General features: G+C 43.9%; 1 protein-coding gene and 1 long non-coding RNA gene across 3 annotated transcripts; both read right to left on the reverse strand.

Annotated features, from left to right (window-relative positions):
- Positions 1 to 309: 309 nt before the first annotated feature.
- LOC142862608 (uncharacterized) lies at positions 310 to 7,302 on the reverse strand. Of its 2 annotated transcripts, none has more exons than XR_012913676.1 (3): positions 7,054 to 7,302; positions 6,085 to 6,249; positions 310 to 1,952 (listed from the first exon to the last, which is right to left on the reverse strand). It is a non-coding gene; the product is annotated as an uncharacterized LOC142862608 (long non-coding RNA). The 2 variants fall into 2 exon arrangements; XR_012913675.1 differs by lacking the exon at positions 310 to 1,952 and adding an exon at positions 2,113 to 4,671.
- An 8,253-nt stretch (positions 7,303 to 15,555) lies between these two features.
- LOC105861246 (small ribosomal subunit protein eS6-like) lies at positions 15,556 to 16,362 on the reverse strand. Its single transcript, XM_075995649.1, has one exon. The coding sequence runs from the start codon at positions 16,333 to 16,335 to the stop codon at positions 15,586 to 15,588; it is 750 nt and encodes a 249-aa protein (XP_075851764.1). The 5' UTR covers positions 16,336 to 16,362; the 3' UTR covers positions 15,556 to 15,585.
- Positions 16,363 to 16,857: the final 495 nt, after the last annotated feature.

Genomic DNA, 16,857 nt, shown 5'->3' on the forward strand with positions numbered 1-16,857 from the left:
TCCTGGTTAGAGCTGGAACCCATACTACTAAGTGAAGTATCCCAAGAATGGAAAAACAAGCACCACATATACTCTCCAGCAAACTGGTATTAACTGAGCAGCACCTAAGTGGACACATAGGTACTACAGTAATAGGGTATTGGGCACGTGGGAGGGGGGATGGGGATGGGTATATACATACATAATGAGTGAGATGTGCACCATCTGGGGGATGGTCATGCTGGAAACTCAGACTTGTGGGGGAGAGGGGAAAGGCCATTTATTGAAACCTTAAAATCTGTACCCCCATAATATTCCAAAATAAAAAATAAATTAAAAAAACAAACAAAAAAGAATGTCTATTCTACCAAAAATGATCTACAGATTCAATGCAATCCCTATTAAAATACCAACATCATTTTTCACAGATCTAGAAAAAATAATTCTACACTTTAAATGGAACCAAAAAGACACCATATAGCCAAAGCAATCTTAAGCAAAAGAATAAATTGGGAGGCATCAATTTGCCAGACTTCAAGCTATACTATAAGGCTATAGTAACTAAAACAGCATGGGATTGTCACAAGAACAGAGAGATGGACCAATAGAACAGAACTGAAAACTACAAAACCATCCTCATATAGTCATCTAATCTTAGACAAAGTAGACTAAAACATACACTGGGGAAAAGAATCCATATTCAATAAATGGTGCTGGGAAAATTGGATAGCCACATGTAGAAGTCTGAAACAGGACCCACACTTTTCACCTCTCTCAAAAATTAACTCAGGGTGGATAGTGGACTTAAACCTAAGGCATGAAACTATAAGAATTCTAGAAGAAAATGTTGGAAAAACTCTTATAGAATTTTTGGCCTATAGGCAAGGCCTAGGCAAAGAATTGATGAAAAAGACCCCAAAGGCAACCATAGCATCAACAAAAATAAATAAATGGGACCTGGTCAAATTAAAAAGCTTCTACACAGCCAAGGAAACTACCACAAGAGCAAACAGACAACCTATAGAATGGGAGAAAATATTCGCATGTTACACATCTGATAAAAGGCCGATAACTAGAATCTATATAGAACTCAGGAAAATCAGCAAGAAAAAACTCAAACAATCTTCTCAAAAAGTGGGCAAAGGACATGAAGAGAAACTTTTCAAAAGAAGATAGACTAATGGCCAACAAATATGAAAAACTGCTCAACATCTCTAATCATCAGGGAAATACAAATCAAAACCACAATGAGATACAACTTATCTCCAGTGAGAATGGCCTTTATCAACAAGTCCCAAAACAATAAATGTTGGCATGGATGCAGAGAGATAGGAACACTCCTACACTGCTGGTGGGACTGCAAACTAGTACAATCTCTGTGGGAAGTAATATGGAATACCTCAAATTGCTATAAGTAGAACTACCATTAGATCCAGCAATCCTATTGCTGGGCATCTATCCACAGGAACAAAAGACATTCTATAAAAAAAGACATCTGCACTAGAATGTTTATAGAAGTACAATTCACAATGACAAAGATGTGGAAACAACCCAAGTGCCAATCAATACATGAGTGGATTAATAAAATGTGGTCTATGTATACCATGGAGTTGTACTCAGCCACAAAAAAGAAAATGCTGATCTAGCACCTCTTGTATTATCCTGGATAGAGCTGGAGCCCATTCTACAAAGTGAAGTATCACAAGAATGGAAAAACAAACACCATGTATACTTACCATCAAATTGGTATTAACTGATTAACACTTACGTGCACATATGCTAATAACATTCATCGGGTGTTGGGAAGATGGGAGACGGGAGGAGGGGATGGGAGACGGGAGGAGGGGATGGGTATATACATACCTACTGGGTGCGGTGCACACCGTATGGGGACGGACAGACATGCTTGAAGCTCTGACTTGAGTGGGGCAAAGGCAATATCGTATCCTAAATATCTGTACCCCTGTAATGCACTGAAATAAAAAATAATAAAATTTTAAAAAAGTAAATTAAATACTTTATATTTATCATGTACTTTATATTTTAATATCAATATGTAAATTTTAATTTGTTAATTTCTAAAAACATTCTTAAAGGTATTTTATTAACTAAATCACTAATGTTTATGCAGGAGCAGCATACACTTATTACTGAAAAGTTAGAAGATGCAAATAAGAAAATAAATACAAAATAACGTAGACCTTAGTAGTCAAGGTATATGCAGATATACCGCATTCTCCTAAGACTGGGTCCACCAAAAGCAAGGTTCTGAGTGCTAATGGTAAATTTTTAACCACCTCTCTCCCATCTAGTGTAACAGTAACAGTCACTCCATCAACTTTGTTTACAATGCCTAATTGTGTGCTTGCTTAAGAATTCCGAGAACTGGCTTTCCACAGTTAACTACAGAACAGACGTCCCAGGACCACCCCCTGGAGGAGAGAATGCTGAGGAGTTAACCTCAATTCTGTTTCAAACTCTCTGATGCCAGCCAGACCCCAGATGGCCCATTACTCAAGGTAACCAGCAGAAACAAGACCTGCAGATCTGCACGTGGCTAGCCCCTCCCAAGCCCCTTTAAAAGCCCTTCCTCAGACTGAAGAAGGGGAGATGGCCTTTGAGACATGAGCCTACCATCTCCTCAGGGTGCTGGCTCTTGAAATAAACCCACTGTTCCTTTCACCAATTCCTTGACTTGTGTTCGGCTTTTCGAGTGGCAGCAGCCAAGCCTGCTCTCAGTTCCATGAAGGCTCCTTAGAGCACCCTTCAGTCCCAGGCTGGGGTTGAGCCACCTAATTTGCATCTAGTGCAAAAATGTGGCCACAGAGAGGCCAAATTTGGCCAAAGTATGGCTTTAGTCATACTCTGTGGGCTCTGACTCCCTATACCACTTAAAGATCCTATCTTTGGCACAGACACAGGAACAAATCAAAGAGGATGAAGACTTTATCAAGTACAATGTCCACTCATTATGTGTGTGAAGACAGGAAGCACATAGTGTGGCTGACTATCAACATGGGAAAATGGGACCGGTACCAACATTGGCTTTCCCCTACAGGAGACATAGGCCCTTGAGGGCAGGGCTAAAGCAGGCATGCTGCCAGCGCGGCGCTCCATTGTCTGTCCATGTGGAGTACTGGGGGCACAGGGGTTGCCTGTGGTTCTTTAGAGAAGTGCAGAAGGAAAACGGAGGACTAAGCTGGAAATTGAACTTGCAGTCCTCACGTCTGAGTTTTAATGTTTGCGAGCTACAAAGAACAGTTACACTGCCCTAATCTGCCTAAGGAACTTCACAGCACAGGTGGAGTCTGATCTGGGTAGATGGGGAAGGGAGGACAGAAGGTAAGAAAATCTGCTGGCTATAAACTGCCACAATAGGCAGAATTCTGTTCCAAGAAGGGGCCACAGAAATGAGAGGTATGTTGGGCATAAAAATGCTCACATCAGGTCTCCACTTCTAGCAACAGGGCAACCAACCATCCCAGTTTCCCTGAGACTATCATGGTTGTGGCACTGACGGTCCTGGTCGTACAAGAAACCTAGTCAGCGCACACAGCAGACGGCTCCACCACTGCCCTTCTGGATCCACTTTTGTGTTTGTGCCAAGAATATGTTTCCTGCAAAGTTCTCCCAGCTGTTGACAAGCATGACAGGGTAGAGTTCTAACCCAGGCCCATTTTCGTAGGAAGCAGAGTTTCTTTAATAGGTAACATCGGCCCCGTGACTTCCCATTGGCCCGGCCAGAAATGTTCATTTAGTTGTACAGACTTAGGCGCTTTCTTCCCAATCCTTTTGCCCCCTGACTCCTTTCCAGACTTTTACTGCAGTCTAAACATTCCCCCTCTTCTTTCTAGCACCATCCCTGGATTATTAATAGTTTCTAATGACTGCTATAACAAATTGCCACAACTATAGTGGCTTAAAACAATGTACCTTTATTTTACAGAAGTCTGAAGTGAGTCTCACTGGGCTAAAATCAAGGTGTTAGCAGGGGCTGTGTTCCTTTCCAGGGCCTCCCTGGAACAACCGGTTTCCTTGTCTTCTAGAGATCACTTGAGTGCAATCTGTTGTCCCCTTCCACGTTCAAAGCCAGCAATGGCCTGTGGAGTTTTTCTCACTTCCTCCTGCCCCTTCCACATTTAAAGGTCCCTTGTCAGTACATTGGACCCACCTGCATAATCCAGGACAATGTCCTCAGAACACAACATATTCACAGGTTCCAGGAATCACGGTGTCCGTATTCTGGGAGACCATTATTCTGCCTATCACACTCCCTTTTTGCCTCCATAGGTATTTCCCCCAGTAAATCTCTTGCACATCTCGTCCTATCCAGCCTTCTCCTTCTCTGGGGACTCAACTAAGGCAAGTGGAGCCAGAAGTGGTTTGAGAAAACAGATTTTGGGACTGTATTACTCACAGCTGACAAGCAAACAGAACATCATTATGAGTGGCAGATGGGGCACAAATATTCCCTGGCACAAAGTGCTGGCCCAATTTCTAAAATCTTCACTGGTCTTGACATTGGAAAAATATCTTGTGGGGGAAATTTGAAAGATAGGGAGGGGATGTGCCAATAAAGATGATGGATCCACTTGTATATACTGAAGAGAAATGAAGACATGTCCACACGAATGTTCACTGCAGCATCGTTCATAACAGCCAAAAAGTGGAAATAGCTTAAATGTCCTGCAACTGAAAAATGGATAAACAATACATGGTATAGCCATAAAACGGAATATTATTCAGCCATAACAAGGAATAAAGCACTGATAGGTGCTACAGCATTATGTAGTGGATTCAAAGGTATTCTCCGAAAATGACATATCCTTGTCCTCACTCCTAGAACCTGTGAATGTGACCTTATGTGGAAACAAGGTTATTATAAGAGTTACTTAGGGATCTCAAGAAATTTGTTAGAATGACTCAAAACTCAGGAAAGTGCTACCCTTATCATTACTGGTTTATTATAAAGATGCAAATGAGCAACTAAGTGAAAAGACACACAGGAAATCAAAGGTCTGGAGAGTTAGTGGTGAAGCTTCCAGGTCTGCTCCAGGCATATTACTCTCGGCACATTGATGTTTCCACCAACCAGAAAGCTCACTGAGCCCCATGTTTCAGAGCTTTCATATCAGGTTTAAGTACATAGGCAAGATTAGGAGGAAATAACCATGTTATATATTCATACATTTATAGCACTTATCTTATGCTTGAATAAAAAGCAGCACATCTTGTCCGAATTTTACTTTATTTTGCTTTTCATCTGCATCACACCATTCTTCAATATTAAACCATTCTGGTGCAATCTCCACTGAACAATTCGTGCTATATGTAAGAATTTGCTATTGATTGTCAACTCCTCCTCCTCTCACAAAATTATAGCTTAAAAAATTCTTCACTGATTGTTAAAGGAATACATAGATATTAAAACAATAATGTAGTACAAATTGTAACAGAAAAACATTATCACAACAAAAAAATTACAAAAGTACAGAGAGAAATACATCAAGAAGTCTTCAAGATTCACATAATGAAAAAAAGCTATGAATGGTGTTGAGGGACATTAAAAAAAGACTTAAATTGGGAGGCATAACATTTACCTGGACAGACTGATTCATGAGATTGAGTCCCAGTTAAAATAAATTGTGTTAACCCAATTACAATGAAAATCTCACTGAGAATTCTTTTTAACTTAGCATATTGATTAAAAATTCACCTCAAATAATAAAGAGGTAAACATTGCCAAAGGAATATCAAAGGAAAAAATGAGGGGAACTTTGGAATTTTAATCAATATTCAAAATAGGTTTTATAATTAAAGAAGTCAAGATACTGGGATAGGGAGTCAAGAAGTAAACTATTCAAGGAAACAGAACGAAACACCAGAAAGAAACCATAAAATACCTACCTAAGCATTTACGGTAAGATAAAATGACATTTTAACTTACTGAGGAAAGACGGATTGTTTGGGAAAGTGCATAGACATTTAGAAAAAATTTATAAATGTTTCCCATGCTTTAAAATTAATCATGCACGGATTAAAATTTTACTCTTTAAAACTTTAAAGGAAAAAAAAGCAAAAAATAAAAGTAAGGAAAAGATATACCTATGGCTGGTCAAAGGGGAGGGAAAGAGTCGTTTAGAAATGTAATTTCATTTATCCTGGAGACGAGGCACTGGTTTCTCATAAGTTTGCACTTGATGGCACAATCTCTGCAATCATGAAGACAGCCTTCGGTTGTTGCCTCCGCTAAACTCCCATGGAGAATGTCTAGAACAAGAGAGATAGGGAAAGGAAGTAAACTGAGGGAGAAGGATATTTGGAGAGTTTCCTTTTTCTTTTTTTCTCTCAAATGTGTACTCAGTATCAAGCAATAGGAGACCGTGCTTAACACCACGTTCTGTAGTTCATTGTTATAATGAAACCCTAGAGTTTCAAAGGACTACCATATTATTTGCCTTGTAACTGGCTTCTCTTCATATGCATGTTGGCAAGAGAAAAAATCAGCAAATGGCTGAAAGATAAAATAACTAAATACTATGGAAACCTTTGAAATGAAAGGTGAGGCCAGGCAGACCTCAAAGTGTCCGCACAAAGGAGAACTGGGGAAGCAGCTTTATGGGAATTGCCACTTTCTGTCCCAGCGTCATGTTCTCACTAACCACCACTCCCTGTACTCCCTTTCCTCCCCGCCGTCTCCCTTGGGAAACTCTCTTTCTTGGGTCACCACCCGCAGAAGTGCGTGAAGGAGGGGTCCAGGGCGGCCTCTGCTGTCGGCTCTGGCAGGTGCTTTTCCTGCTCCGGCTGCGGGCGAGGACCCGGCTGGCGACAGGCGGGCAGCGCGACCCGCAGCCCCTGAGCGCGCCCGCAGCGGCGGCGGCGCAGGGCGGGAACGGCCCCTCAGCCCGTCTCCGTGGCCGCTGAGGGACCCGCGAGGGCGGCCCCTTCCCGCCCCGCGCCGGTGCTGTCCGGGGCGCGCTGGGACGTGCGGCGGCGCGGGGGAACCTGCAGGCGGCCAGGGTCAGCCCGCCAGCCCCACGCCCGCCCCGCCGGCCGCCCGCACGCGGCCCTCACCTCGTCCCCAGCCCGCCGGCCGCAGAGACGCCCTGGCAGCGGCAGGGCGGGATCCAGTCAGGGACTCAGCCCCATCCCCGCTGGCCACTGAGCCTCTGCACTGGCAGCCACTGCGCTCTGTGCGCGACACAGAGGTCGGTGTCGGCCAGTGCTGTCAGCCAAGTCCTCAGGCCGGGCGGGCGGCCCTGTCAGAAAGCCTGAGGAACCCCAGGGAGAACCCCACCAGCAGCGCGGGAACCGGAGCTACCGCCCTCACCTGCACGCTGGGAGCGCCCGCGAGCCGGTACCCTCGGTGTGTTTGCGCATGCGTGGGGAATGCCAGGCTGGAGTGCGCATGCGCATCTCGTGTTTGAAGGCTTTCTTGGCCTTACTTGGTCTGAGTTGCCAGGAGGACAAGTTTTCTCCTCAGGGCGTGTGAACAGACCGAGTTGGCTTTCTGCTGTTGGGTTCTGGACTCGGTTAAAAGTGAGGAGGGGAGGCGGTCACCAGCGAGTGGGAGCTGAGGTGGCTCGAAGACAGTTGCCTCTTCCCTGAAGAAGCCTTTTGGCTTGGCTGGCAAAGACCCGCAGCCGGCCTCTGGACAGCAAGAGGGAGCTGAGCTGGCTCCAAAGACAATGGCTTCTTCCTCGAAGGTTAACATCACTAATCATCAGAGAAACGCAAAGTAAAACCACAATGAGATAGCATCTTATACCAATCAGAATTGCTATTATTAAAAAGACAAAAAATAAAAGATGTTGGCAAGAATGCCAGAGAAATGGGAACTCTCTTACTGCTGGTGGGACCATAAATTAGTGCAGCCTCTCTGGAAAACAGTACGGAGATTTCTCAAAGAACAAAAAAGAGAAGTACCATATGCTTCCGTGATCCCACCACTGGGTTTCTACCCAAAGGAAAATAAATCAATATATAAAAAAGATACCTGCACATGTATGTTTATCTTAGTACTATGCACAATAACAGAGGTATGGAATCAACCTAAGTGTCCATCACAGATGATTACTTTTTAAAAATATGGTGTATACACATAATGGAATATTATTTATTTGTGAAAAAGAATGAAATGTCTTTTGCAGCAACATGGCTAGAATTTGAGGCCCTTAATATGAAGTGAAACAGCTCAGACACAGACAGACAAATACAGCATGTTCTCACTCACAAGTGGGAGATAAATATGTACACATGGAAGCAGAATGTGGAATGAGGGACAATGGAGACCGGGAGGGGTTGGGATGGTCAGGGGGTGCATGATAGGAGGTTCTTGATTGGTTTAATGTGTGTTGCTTCAGTGATGGATGGACTGAAGGCCCTGACTTCATCACCATGCATTATATCAATGTAGAAAACTGCACTTGTACCCCATATATAAATATATTTATAATTTATATATATAAATTATATATACATAAATTATATATAAATTATATATATATACTTATATAAATAAAAACATGGAAAAAATCAAACTCCATAATGTTAATAAATACTAAATAAATATATTTATGAACACATACATGTAAGTTGTACATGTATATGTAATTTACACATATTTTTATATATACATACATATATATTTTATAAAAAAATATGTAGAAGTATATATATTTGAGTGCCTGAAATGTGCTAGGAAATATGATTTGCGCTAGGTCACCTTGTAATGCGAGTTCTACTGGAACAGAGGTCTCCTGTGTCCCAGGGAAAATATTTATCTTGGCTTTCTCCAAACATCCCCAGTCTTAAGCTCTCCAGTTCCTTATGCCAGATACAGATTTTCTCTGGGCTCACTCTCAAAAAGCAAAAAGGTTACACATATATGTTAGTATGACAAGAACCTGCAGATGACAGAAATGTAACTATGGTTTCTCAATGAATGGGGTTTTCACATTCTCTTGTAGCAACAGGCTATGGTCACAGAGAGGGTGATCAGTGGGAAGAATAGGGAGAAGTGTTCTTGGTCCCAGAGAAGGATTTCGGGAAGTCTCTTGCCTGGGCATGTCCAGAGGCCTGAGATGGCTCTGGAGCTACTCAAGAAAGTCACCAAAAAATATTTGGACACCTTCTACCTTCCTGTTCTAACATCTGCAGTTTGCAGTTCTCACACTCATGCAGAAAAGACGGCTAAACCACCTGAAGACAACTTGCCCACTGGTCCATCAGGAAGAAGGGGGATGAGAAATGGAAAAACACTGAGGCCAGCTGAGCCTATCTCTTGCTACTCAGAAAAGAGTGGCTTCCCTGCACCCCCAAGGACATCTGCCTACACCCCATTGCCCAGATCTGTGCACCATTTCAAGCCCTACCTACAAGAGAGTCTGGAGAGCTAAGAGTTTTTAACTGGGCACGTGGCTGCCCTGAACAGAACCAGGGTTCTCTTCGGAAGAGAATAAGAAGGATATTGGAGGGAAACCGAAATTTTCCTCCTTGTCTGTGGCTTCCTTGTACTGGATCTCATCATCCTCTCAGAAAAGGGACCTTGTGGAAGCACCATGGACTGAGAAGCCACAGATAGGGGCTTCTACGTCCTATAGTCTGAAGTGAATTATTCCCTTGGGCTCAAGTTAAGGGGACTCAGGTCTCTCAGGGTGTGGACACACAGAGCTGGTGTTGGCATTCACAGAGGCCCCTGTGATGGAGGGTGGATATGTCACTGAGCAGAGTTATTTCTGTCCACTCTAGGTTCCCTGTCCCCCTGCCTGGCCTGACAGGGCCCCTCAGCAATGGAGGAAGGTGATTTCTTCTTTAGAACATGCGCACAGTGGCCACCAGGTGGCACCAACACACACACCTGCTGCTAAGCAGAGGCTGCAGGAAGCACAGAGGGGTGTTTGTTACCTGGACCTTTTCCACAGCCCATGTGAACCCTCAACTAACACCTGAACTGGGGGAGTGCAAAGTGGCTCTTGTATATATGCAAAGATCCATTTGGTTTTGCCATTAGTAATATTATATCATGGATGGATTCGTTCATTCCCTGATCAGAATTATAGCCAGCACTGCTGTGTACAGGACTGAACTAGGGAATACAAAGAATGAATAGCCCTGCCCTGGAGGAACTCTCACTCTGATGGGGAGACAGATGGTTGCTGGTACGGAAACATTCATGGAGCACTTATTGCATACGTTTAAAGCCCTCTAGTGGCTCCCCATTGCCTTCAAGGGAAATCCAAGTCCTCAATCTCCCTCTCCTCCTCTCACCCACCTCTCTGCTCCCGTCACCCTCGACCAGCTGAAAGTGACCCAAGTGTACCCTGTCCCCTTGGGTGTCAGCCCTGGGCCTTTCCATGGCTCTCTGATACTGGCTCACTCCTGTCTGTCTCTCAAGATATCACCCCCTAGAAAACACCTTTCCTCACTCAACTGTCACTGCACTTACCATATTTATTGAAAGGATCTTTCAGGGACCAGCAACTTTGGGGACAGGAGGCAGCAACCACTTATATTTATATGCCCAATGCCTAGATGGGTATCTGGTGCACATAGACCTTAAGTGGATGGTTGGTTTGTAGAGATGAATGAGACAAGGACATCTCACAACCTGGCAGAGAAATCATGCACACAACCCCCTCTGGGGAGATCAGGGAGGACCCCCCATAACAGGTGGCACTAGCGTTGAGTCTTGAGGGAAATTCCAGAACATGAGAATAGCTACAGTGACAGCACAGAGGCATGAAGCAGTAGCAGACAGCACAGGGATCTGCAGAAAGTTGCAGGGTCCAAATGGAGGGGCTGCAGCAGAAAGTCAAAACCAGAATAAGAGGAAGATCCTGTGCTGAGATAAGCAGATGGGACTTTTTCCCCCGCAGACAGTAGGAGCCGCTGAGGTGTCAGATCAGTGGGATGATGTGACCACACTTGGGAGTTAGATGGTGTGTTAGCAAGCGGTTGCTGTGCAGCAAAGCACCCCAAAACATGAACCGACTACTGTGTACTTATCTCATGAATCTGTGGGCCTCCTGGGGTGTTCCGCTGATCAGGACCAGGCTCAGATAATGTTTTATTTTTAATTTTTATTTGTAATTACTATGAGTACATAATAGTTTTATATATTTATAGGGTACGTGTCATGTTTTGACACAGGCACTCATAGTGTGCCTGTGATATAGTGTGCCATATTGGTAATCAAGTTAGGGTAAATTGGGTACCCATCCTCTCAAACATTTATCATATCCTTGTGTTAGGAATATTCCAATTATATTAAAGTGTATCATAACTTATTGTTGACAATTGTCACTTTGTTGTGCTGTCAAATATTCTTAATTCTAACTACTAACTGTATTTTTGCACCCATTATCCATCCCCTCTTTGTACCCTTCTCCCCTCTATACTTCTCAGCCTCTGGTAATTGCCACTCTACTTTTTGTCTCCATGAGATCAATCATTTTAATATTTAGCTCCCACATATGACTGAGAACATGTGAGATTATCTGTACTTGGCTTACTTCACTTAACCTAGCGTTTTAGAGTTCCATCCACGTTGTTGTAAATGGCAGGATTTCATACTTTTTACAGTTGTGTAATATTCCATTGTGTATATGTACCACAATTTCTTTATCCATTCATCTGTTGATGGACACATAAGTTTATTCCAAATCTTGGCACAATAGTGAATAGTGCTGCAATAAACATGGTTGTGCATATATCTTTTCACTATACTAATATCTTTTCTTTTAGATATATACCTTGAAGTGGGATTGCTCGGTCCTATGGTAGTTATATTTTTAGCTTTTTGATGAACCTCCATAGTGTTCTCCATAGTGGTTGCACTAATTCACATTCCCTCCAACAGTATATGAGGGTTCCCCTTTCTCCACATCCTCACCGGCATTTGTTTTTGTCTGTCTTTTTGATCATAGCCATTTTAATCGGAGTGAGATGATATTGTAGTTTTGATTTGCATTTGTTTCTCTGATGACTAATGATGTTGAGCATTTTTATTATACCTGTTGACCATTTGTATGTCTTGAGAAATGTCTGTGCAGATCTTTTGCTTATTTTTAAATCAGATTATTTGATTTTTATTCCTATTGAGTTTTGGGAGCTCCTTATGTATTCTAGTTATCAATCCCTTGTCAATGGGTAGGTGTATATTGGAGAATAATTGCTCTCGTTCTGTGGGTTGTCTCTTCCCTTTGTGGATTGTTTCCTTGGCTCTGCACAAGCTTTTTAGCTTAATATGATCCCTTTTGTCCAATTTTGCTTGGTTGCCTGTGCTTTTGGGGTATTACCCAAGATGCCCCTGCCCAGATCAACGTCCTGAAGCATTTCCTTAATGTTTTCTGTTAGTAGTTTCATAGTTTCAGGTCTTAGATTTAGGTCTTTAATCCATTTTGATTTGAGTTTTGTATATGACAAGTGATAGGGTCTATTTTCATTCTTCTGCAAATGAACATCCAGTTTTCCCAGCACCGTTTGTTGAAGAGGCTGTCTTTTCCCCACTGTATGTTCTTGGCACCTGTGTCAAAGGTAAGTTCACTGCAGGTGTGTGGATTTGTTTCTGGGTTCTCCATTCTGTTCCTTTGGTCTGTGTGTTTTATGCCCATAGCATGCTGTTTGGGTTACTACTGCTGATGTTTATTCAAGGCCCAAGAGCTCTCTAAGCAGCAGGTGGTGAATCCTGCCAGGGCTGGATCCTTGCCTTCAGGGCAACAGGTTTCCTTCTACCCCAGGGTGGGTCTAGAACTGCTTGGAACTTTATTTTACTGAGGCTGAGCTGGAAACAGGTTGCAAAACAAAGTCCTCTCTACTCTTCCCTATCCTTTCCCCAAGGGAAAGAAGACTCTCCACGAACTGCACTGCCTAGAGTTGGGGAAGTGGTGACACACTGGTGTCTCAGTGGGCCGTGCACCCACGTCCGCGGGCTGCAAGCTCAGCGCAGCTGGGTGCATTGCCCAAGGACCGCAGTCGTTGCGGCCTGACTGCCTTACAAGTTACTCCAGACCCCGGCCGCTCTCATCAGCCAGGGTGGAAGCAGGCTGCGCTCAGCTCTCTACTGCTGGTGAGGAGGATCCCCCCGGCCAGGGCTGGTCTAAATCACCCCGCAGTGGGCTCTGGCAGCCTTCCGCCTTGTGCCGTGGTCCATTGTGACAGGCAGCCCTGAATTCCAATGCAGAGTCCCACGATCACTCTGTGCTGTCTCCCCCAAGCACACAGATTCTCTCGGCACCGGCATGGGCACGGCGGTGCGGGCCGTGGGGAGGAGTGGCACACACAGCAGAAGACCGTCTCTCCTGCCCTTTTGGTGTCTCTGTCCTTGATGCAATGTTGAAACCAGGCACTGCAGTCACCCACCTGACTTTGAGTTCTTACGAAGGTGATTTCTTACGGGGATGTTGCTCAGTTCGGTGTCCCGTGGGGGATCCTCACTGGAGGGCTCTACTCAGCCTCCTCCCCTCCCCAGGCTCAGCGGACCCTGGCTGGGCTCCCTCCTGTGCCTGTGGCTGCTGGCTCAGCTGGACGCTGGCTGGTCGTGGCCTCCACGGGGAGGTCCCTGCCCTGAGGGGTCTCGCCCTCCAGCGGGTAGCTTGGGCTGCCCACATACAAGCCATGTGGCTCCAGAGGGTGGGGGACCGGTGCAAGGCCCCTTAAGGCCTTGGGTGAGAACTGGCACATGGTCACCTCTGCTGTATTTTCTTGTCAAAGCACATCAAGAGGCCAGCCAGACTCTTAATGAGTGAAGCTGCAAAACCACAAGGTAATAAACAGGCCAATATAGAGAGAGGTGACAAAATCTGTAGCCTTTCAGATGGATCAGTCTTGCTCTGTAGGATGGAGAGTAGTGGTAGAGGACCCGTTAGACCAGCCCAGGTGAGAGGCAAAGGGTAGATTTAAAACACAGGTTTCAATGCAGCACGACTAAAGGTTGGCTGTGAGCATAGAAAAGAAAAGCAGTTTTGTGTTTGTTTTAATTCAGGAGTCTTAGATTAGCCCAGGCTAGAGGCAAAAGCTAGACCCGTTGCAGAGAAATGCCATGTAGCTTGTGTTTCTTGAGCACTTCTGAGGGGCCAGGAACTGGGTTAGTTTTGTCTTGGAGGCTGGGGAGGCCGCCTGGGCCAGAAGGCATTTAACCTAAGTTGGAAGGAGGAATATTTGAGAAGGCTCCTCCCATATGGCTCCCATCTGATTAGGACTCTAGAGGTTGAGAGAGCCAACAGACCAGCCTTCACGCTGTCCCTAGATGTGTCAGCACAGCACAGTCACCACTACTGGGGACCTTGGCTGGGAGCCTTGTCCTGGGTTGTGGTCCAGGCTCTGCTCCTGAAGCAGGGGTGGCTATATGGGCACCACCCACAAGGGGGCAGCAGAGAACCATCAGCCAAGTGCACCCTTGGCCAGACTCAGGTCACTGAATTAGAGATCAGGGCAGACCCAGATAAGGACTTTTAAAGAATGTCCTGGGTAGCAAAGCAGGATCACTTTGCATGTAAGGACTCAGGCTCTTGATCTAGACTGCTCGGATTCATATCCCGGCTCTATCCCCAGGGCTGTCTTCATGGGTGTGAGACCTGTGTAGTCACATGTTGTTTTAATGCTGTGCCATTGCTGTCTTGAAGCTCTTTATAATTTTCACAATAGGTGTCCCAAATTTTATTTTGCATAGGAAATTGTGTAGCTGGTCCTGTGTGTCACTTATTAGCTGAGTTTTCTTGGGTCTTGTGTGGACTTTCCTGGGGTTGATAATAAGTATTCACTTCCTAGGGTTTCTCTGAAGGTTATTTGAGTTAATATGGAGAGTAGTTTATAATGAAAACACCTAGTAAGTGTTCAGTACCTTTTAGTTACTATTATTGATCCAAGAAAGTTGACCCAAACCTGGGGGCAGGCCTGAAGGCCAAGTGGGATCTTGGCTTCACATGAGAAAGAATTCAAGAGTGAGCTTCTATATTAGAGCAACAGCAAGTTTTTCAAAGTCTTTAGAGGTTGTCCTGGATATACAATACACATCTATGATGAATCACACTATGCCTTCAAGTAATATAATACCATCCACACAAAGTATAACGACCTTACAACAGTGTACTTTAAATTCCTACTTTCTATATTTTGTGCTATTTTTGTCTTTATTTTGCTCTTACATATACTCTAAACTCACAGTTCATTGGTACTTTTTTTGTGATAGACAATGATTTAATATAAGAAAGAAATATCTTACCTTTATTTCAAAGATTTCTGTAGAGTTCATGTCTTTGGCATAGATACAGATTTTTTTCTTGTATGAGATACATTTTGCATGAAGAACTTCCTTTCATATTTCTTTTAGCACAGGGATGCTAATAATAAATACTCTAAGTTGTTCTTTTTCTCTATTTTTGACAAATATTTTTTCTAGATAAAGCAGTCTGAATTGGAATTTTTTTCTTTTGGCACTTTAAAGATGCCTCCCCTTTAAATATTTATTTTATTATTGATTGATTGATTTACGTATTTATTTATTGGCTTGCAGAGTTTACAATAAGAAATCTGCGGTAGCCTTTTTTTTTGTTTGTTTGTTTGTTTTTAGGATATGGTCTTATTTATTATTTAACTCAAAAAATCTTATTTTTGGCTCCACTCAGACTTAGAAGTAGATGCTCTCAGAGAGGACAGCCTACGTCTCTTGGCAATCTGTTCCTGGCGCTTTTCTTTGGCCTCCTTCATTCTCTTAGCCAAAAGTTTAGCATATTCTGCAGCCTCTTCCTTATTTTTCTTAGTGCACTGCTTCTTCAGAGCAATACGCCGGCGTTTATGTTGCAGGACACGTGGAGTTACAAGTCGCTGAATCTTGGGTGCTTTGGTCCTAGGTTTCTTACCTTCTTTATTTAAGGGCTTCCTCACAACATACTGGCGAACATCATCTTCTTTAGACAGATTGAAGAGTTTGCGCATTCTGCTAGCTCTTTGGGGCCCCAGACGACGAGGTACTGTAGTATCAGTCAGTCCTGGGATATCCTTCTCTCCTTTTTTTACAATAACCAAGTTGAGAACACTCAGGTTGGCATCCACAATACGACCATGAACAGATTTGCGCTTTCTTTCTCCAGTTCTCCTTGGTCTGTAACAGGAATGCCCCTTACTCAGTAGCAGGCGAACACGGCCATGGGTCAAGACTCCCTGCGTCATGGGGAAACCTTGCTTGTTGTTCCCACCACTGATTCGGACCCCGTAACCCTTCCATTCTTCACCCAGAGCGTCGGCAGCAACTTCCGTGGCCATACGCTTCTCATAGAAAGTACGAAGTTTGCGTTCATCGTCCACTTCAATGAGTTTCTGGCAGCCAGTGGCTGGGAAGGAGATATTCAGCTTCATCGTGAAGCAGCTGATTGCCTCCGAGGCGCCACGAAAAAGAGCTGTAGCCGTTTTTTGTGTGTGTTTATTTCTCTGTATGTAATGTCTTTTCCCTCTGGCTGCCTTCAATATATTCTCCTTACATGTCCAAACATGTATGTTGATGCTATTGTTTAATCCTGCGTGGGGCTCTGTGAGATTCTCAGATCTATACTTTGATGTCTTTGGTTATTTTTGGAAAATTCTCAGCCATTATCTTTTCAAATATTTTTTCTGCCTATTTTTTTTCTCTATTCCTTCTGCCATGGTAGTTATACTTGTGTTGGACCACTAGATACTATTCCACAGCTTGTGCATGCTACGTCCTGTTCGGTGTTTTTCCTCACTTCTTTTCCTCTTTTTACTTAAGTAGGGTAATTGATACTGATCTATCTTCAAGTTCACTCATTCCTTCCTCAGCTGTGTCAGGTGCACTGCTGAATCCATGGGAGGCGTTCTTCATTTCTGTTACTCTTTTTCTCATTTCTAACCTTTCCGTTTGCT

Source organism: Microcebus murinus, chromosome 20 (genome assembly GCF_040939455.1).
Source record: "Microcebus murinus isolate Inina chromosome 20, M.murinus_Inina_mat1.0, whole genome shotgun sequence".
In the NCBI taxonomy this organism is placed as follows: Eukaryota; Metazoa; Chordata; class Mammalia; order Primates; family Cheirogaleidae; genus Microcebus; species Microcebus murinus.

Bases quoted from the DNA above. Each gene is read 5' to 3' on its own strand.
- LOC105861246 (XM_075995649.1), bottom strand. From the start codon at position 16,335: ATGAAGCTGAATATCTCCTTCCCAGCCACTGGCTGCCAGAAACTCATT.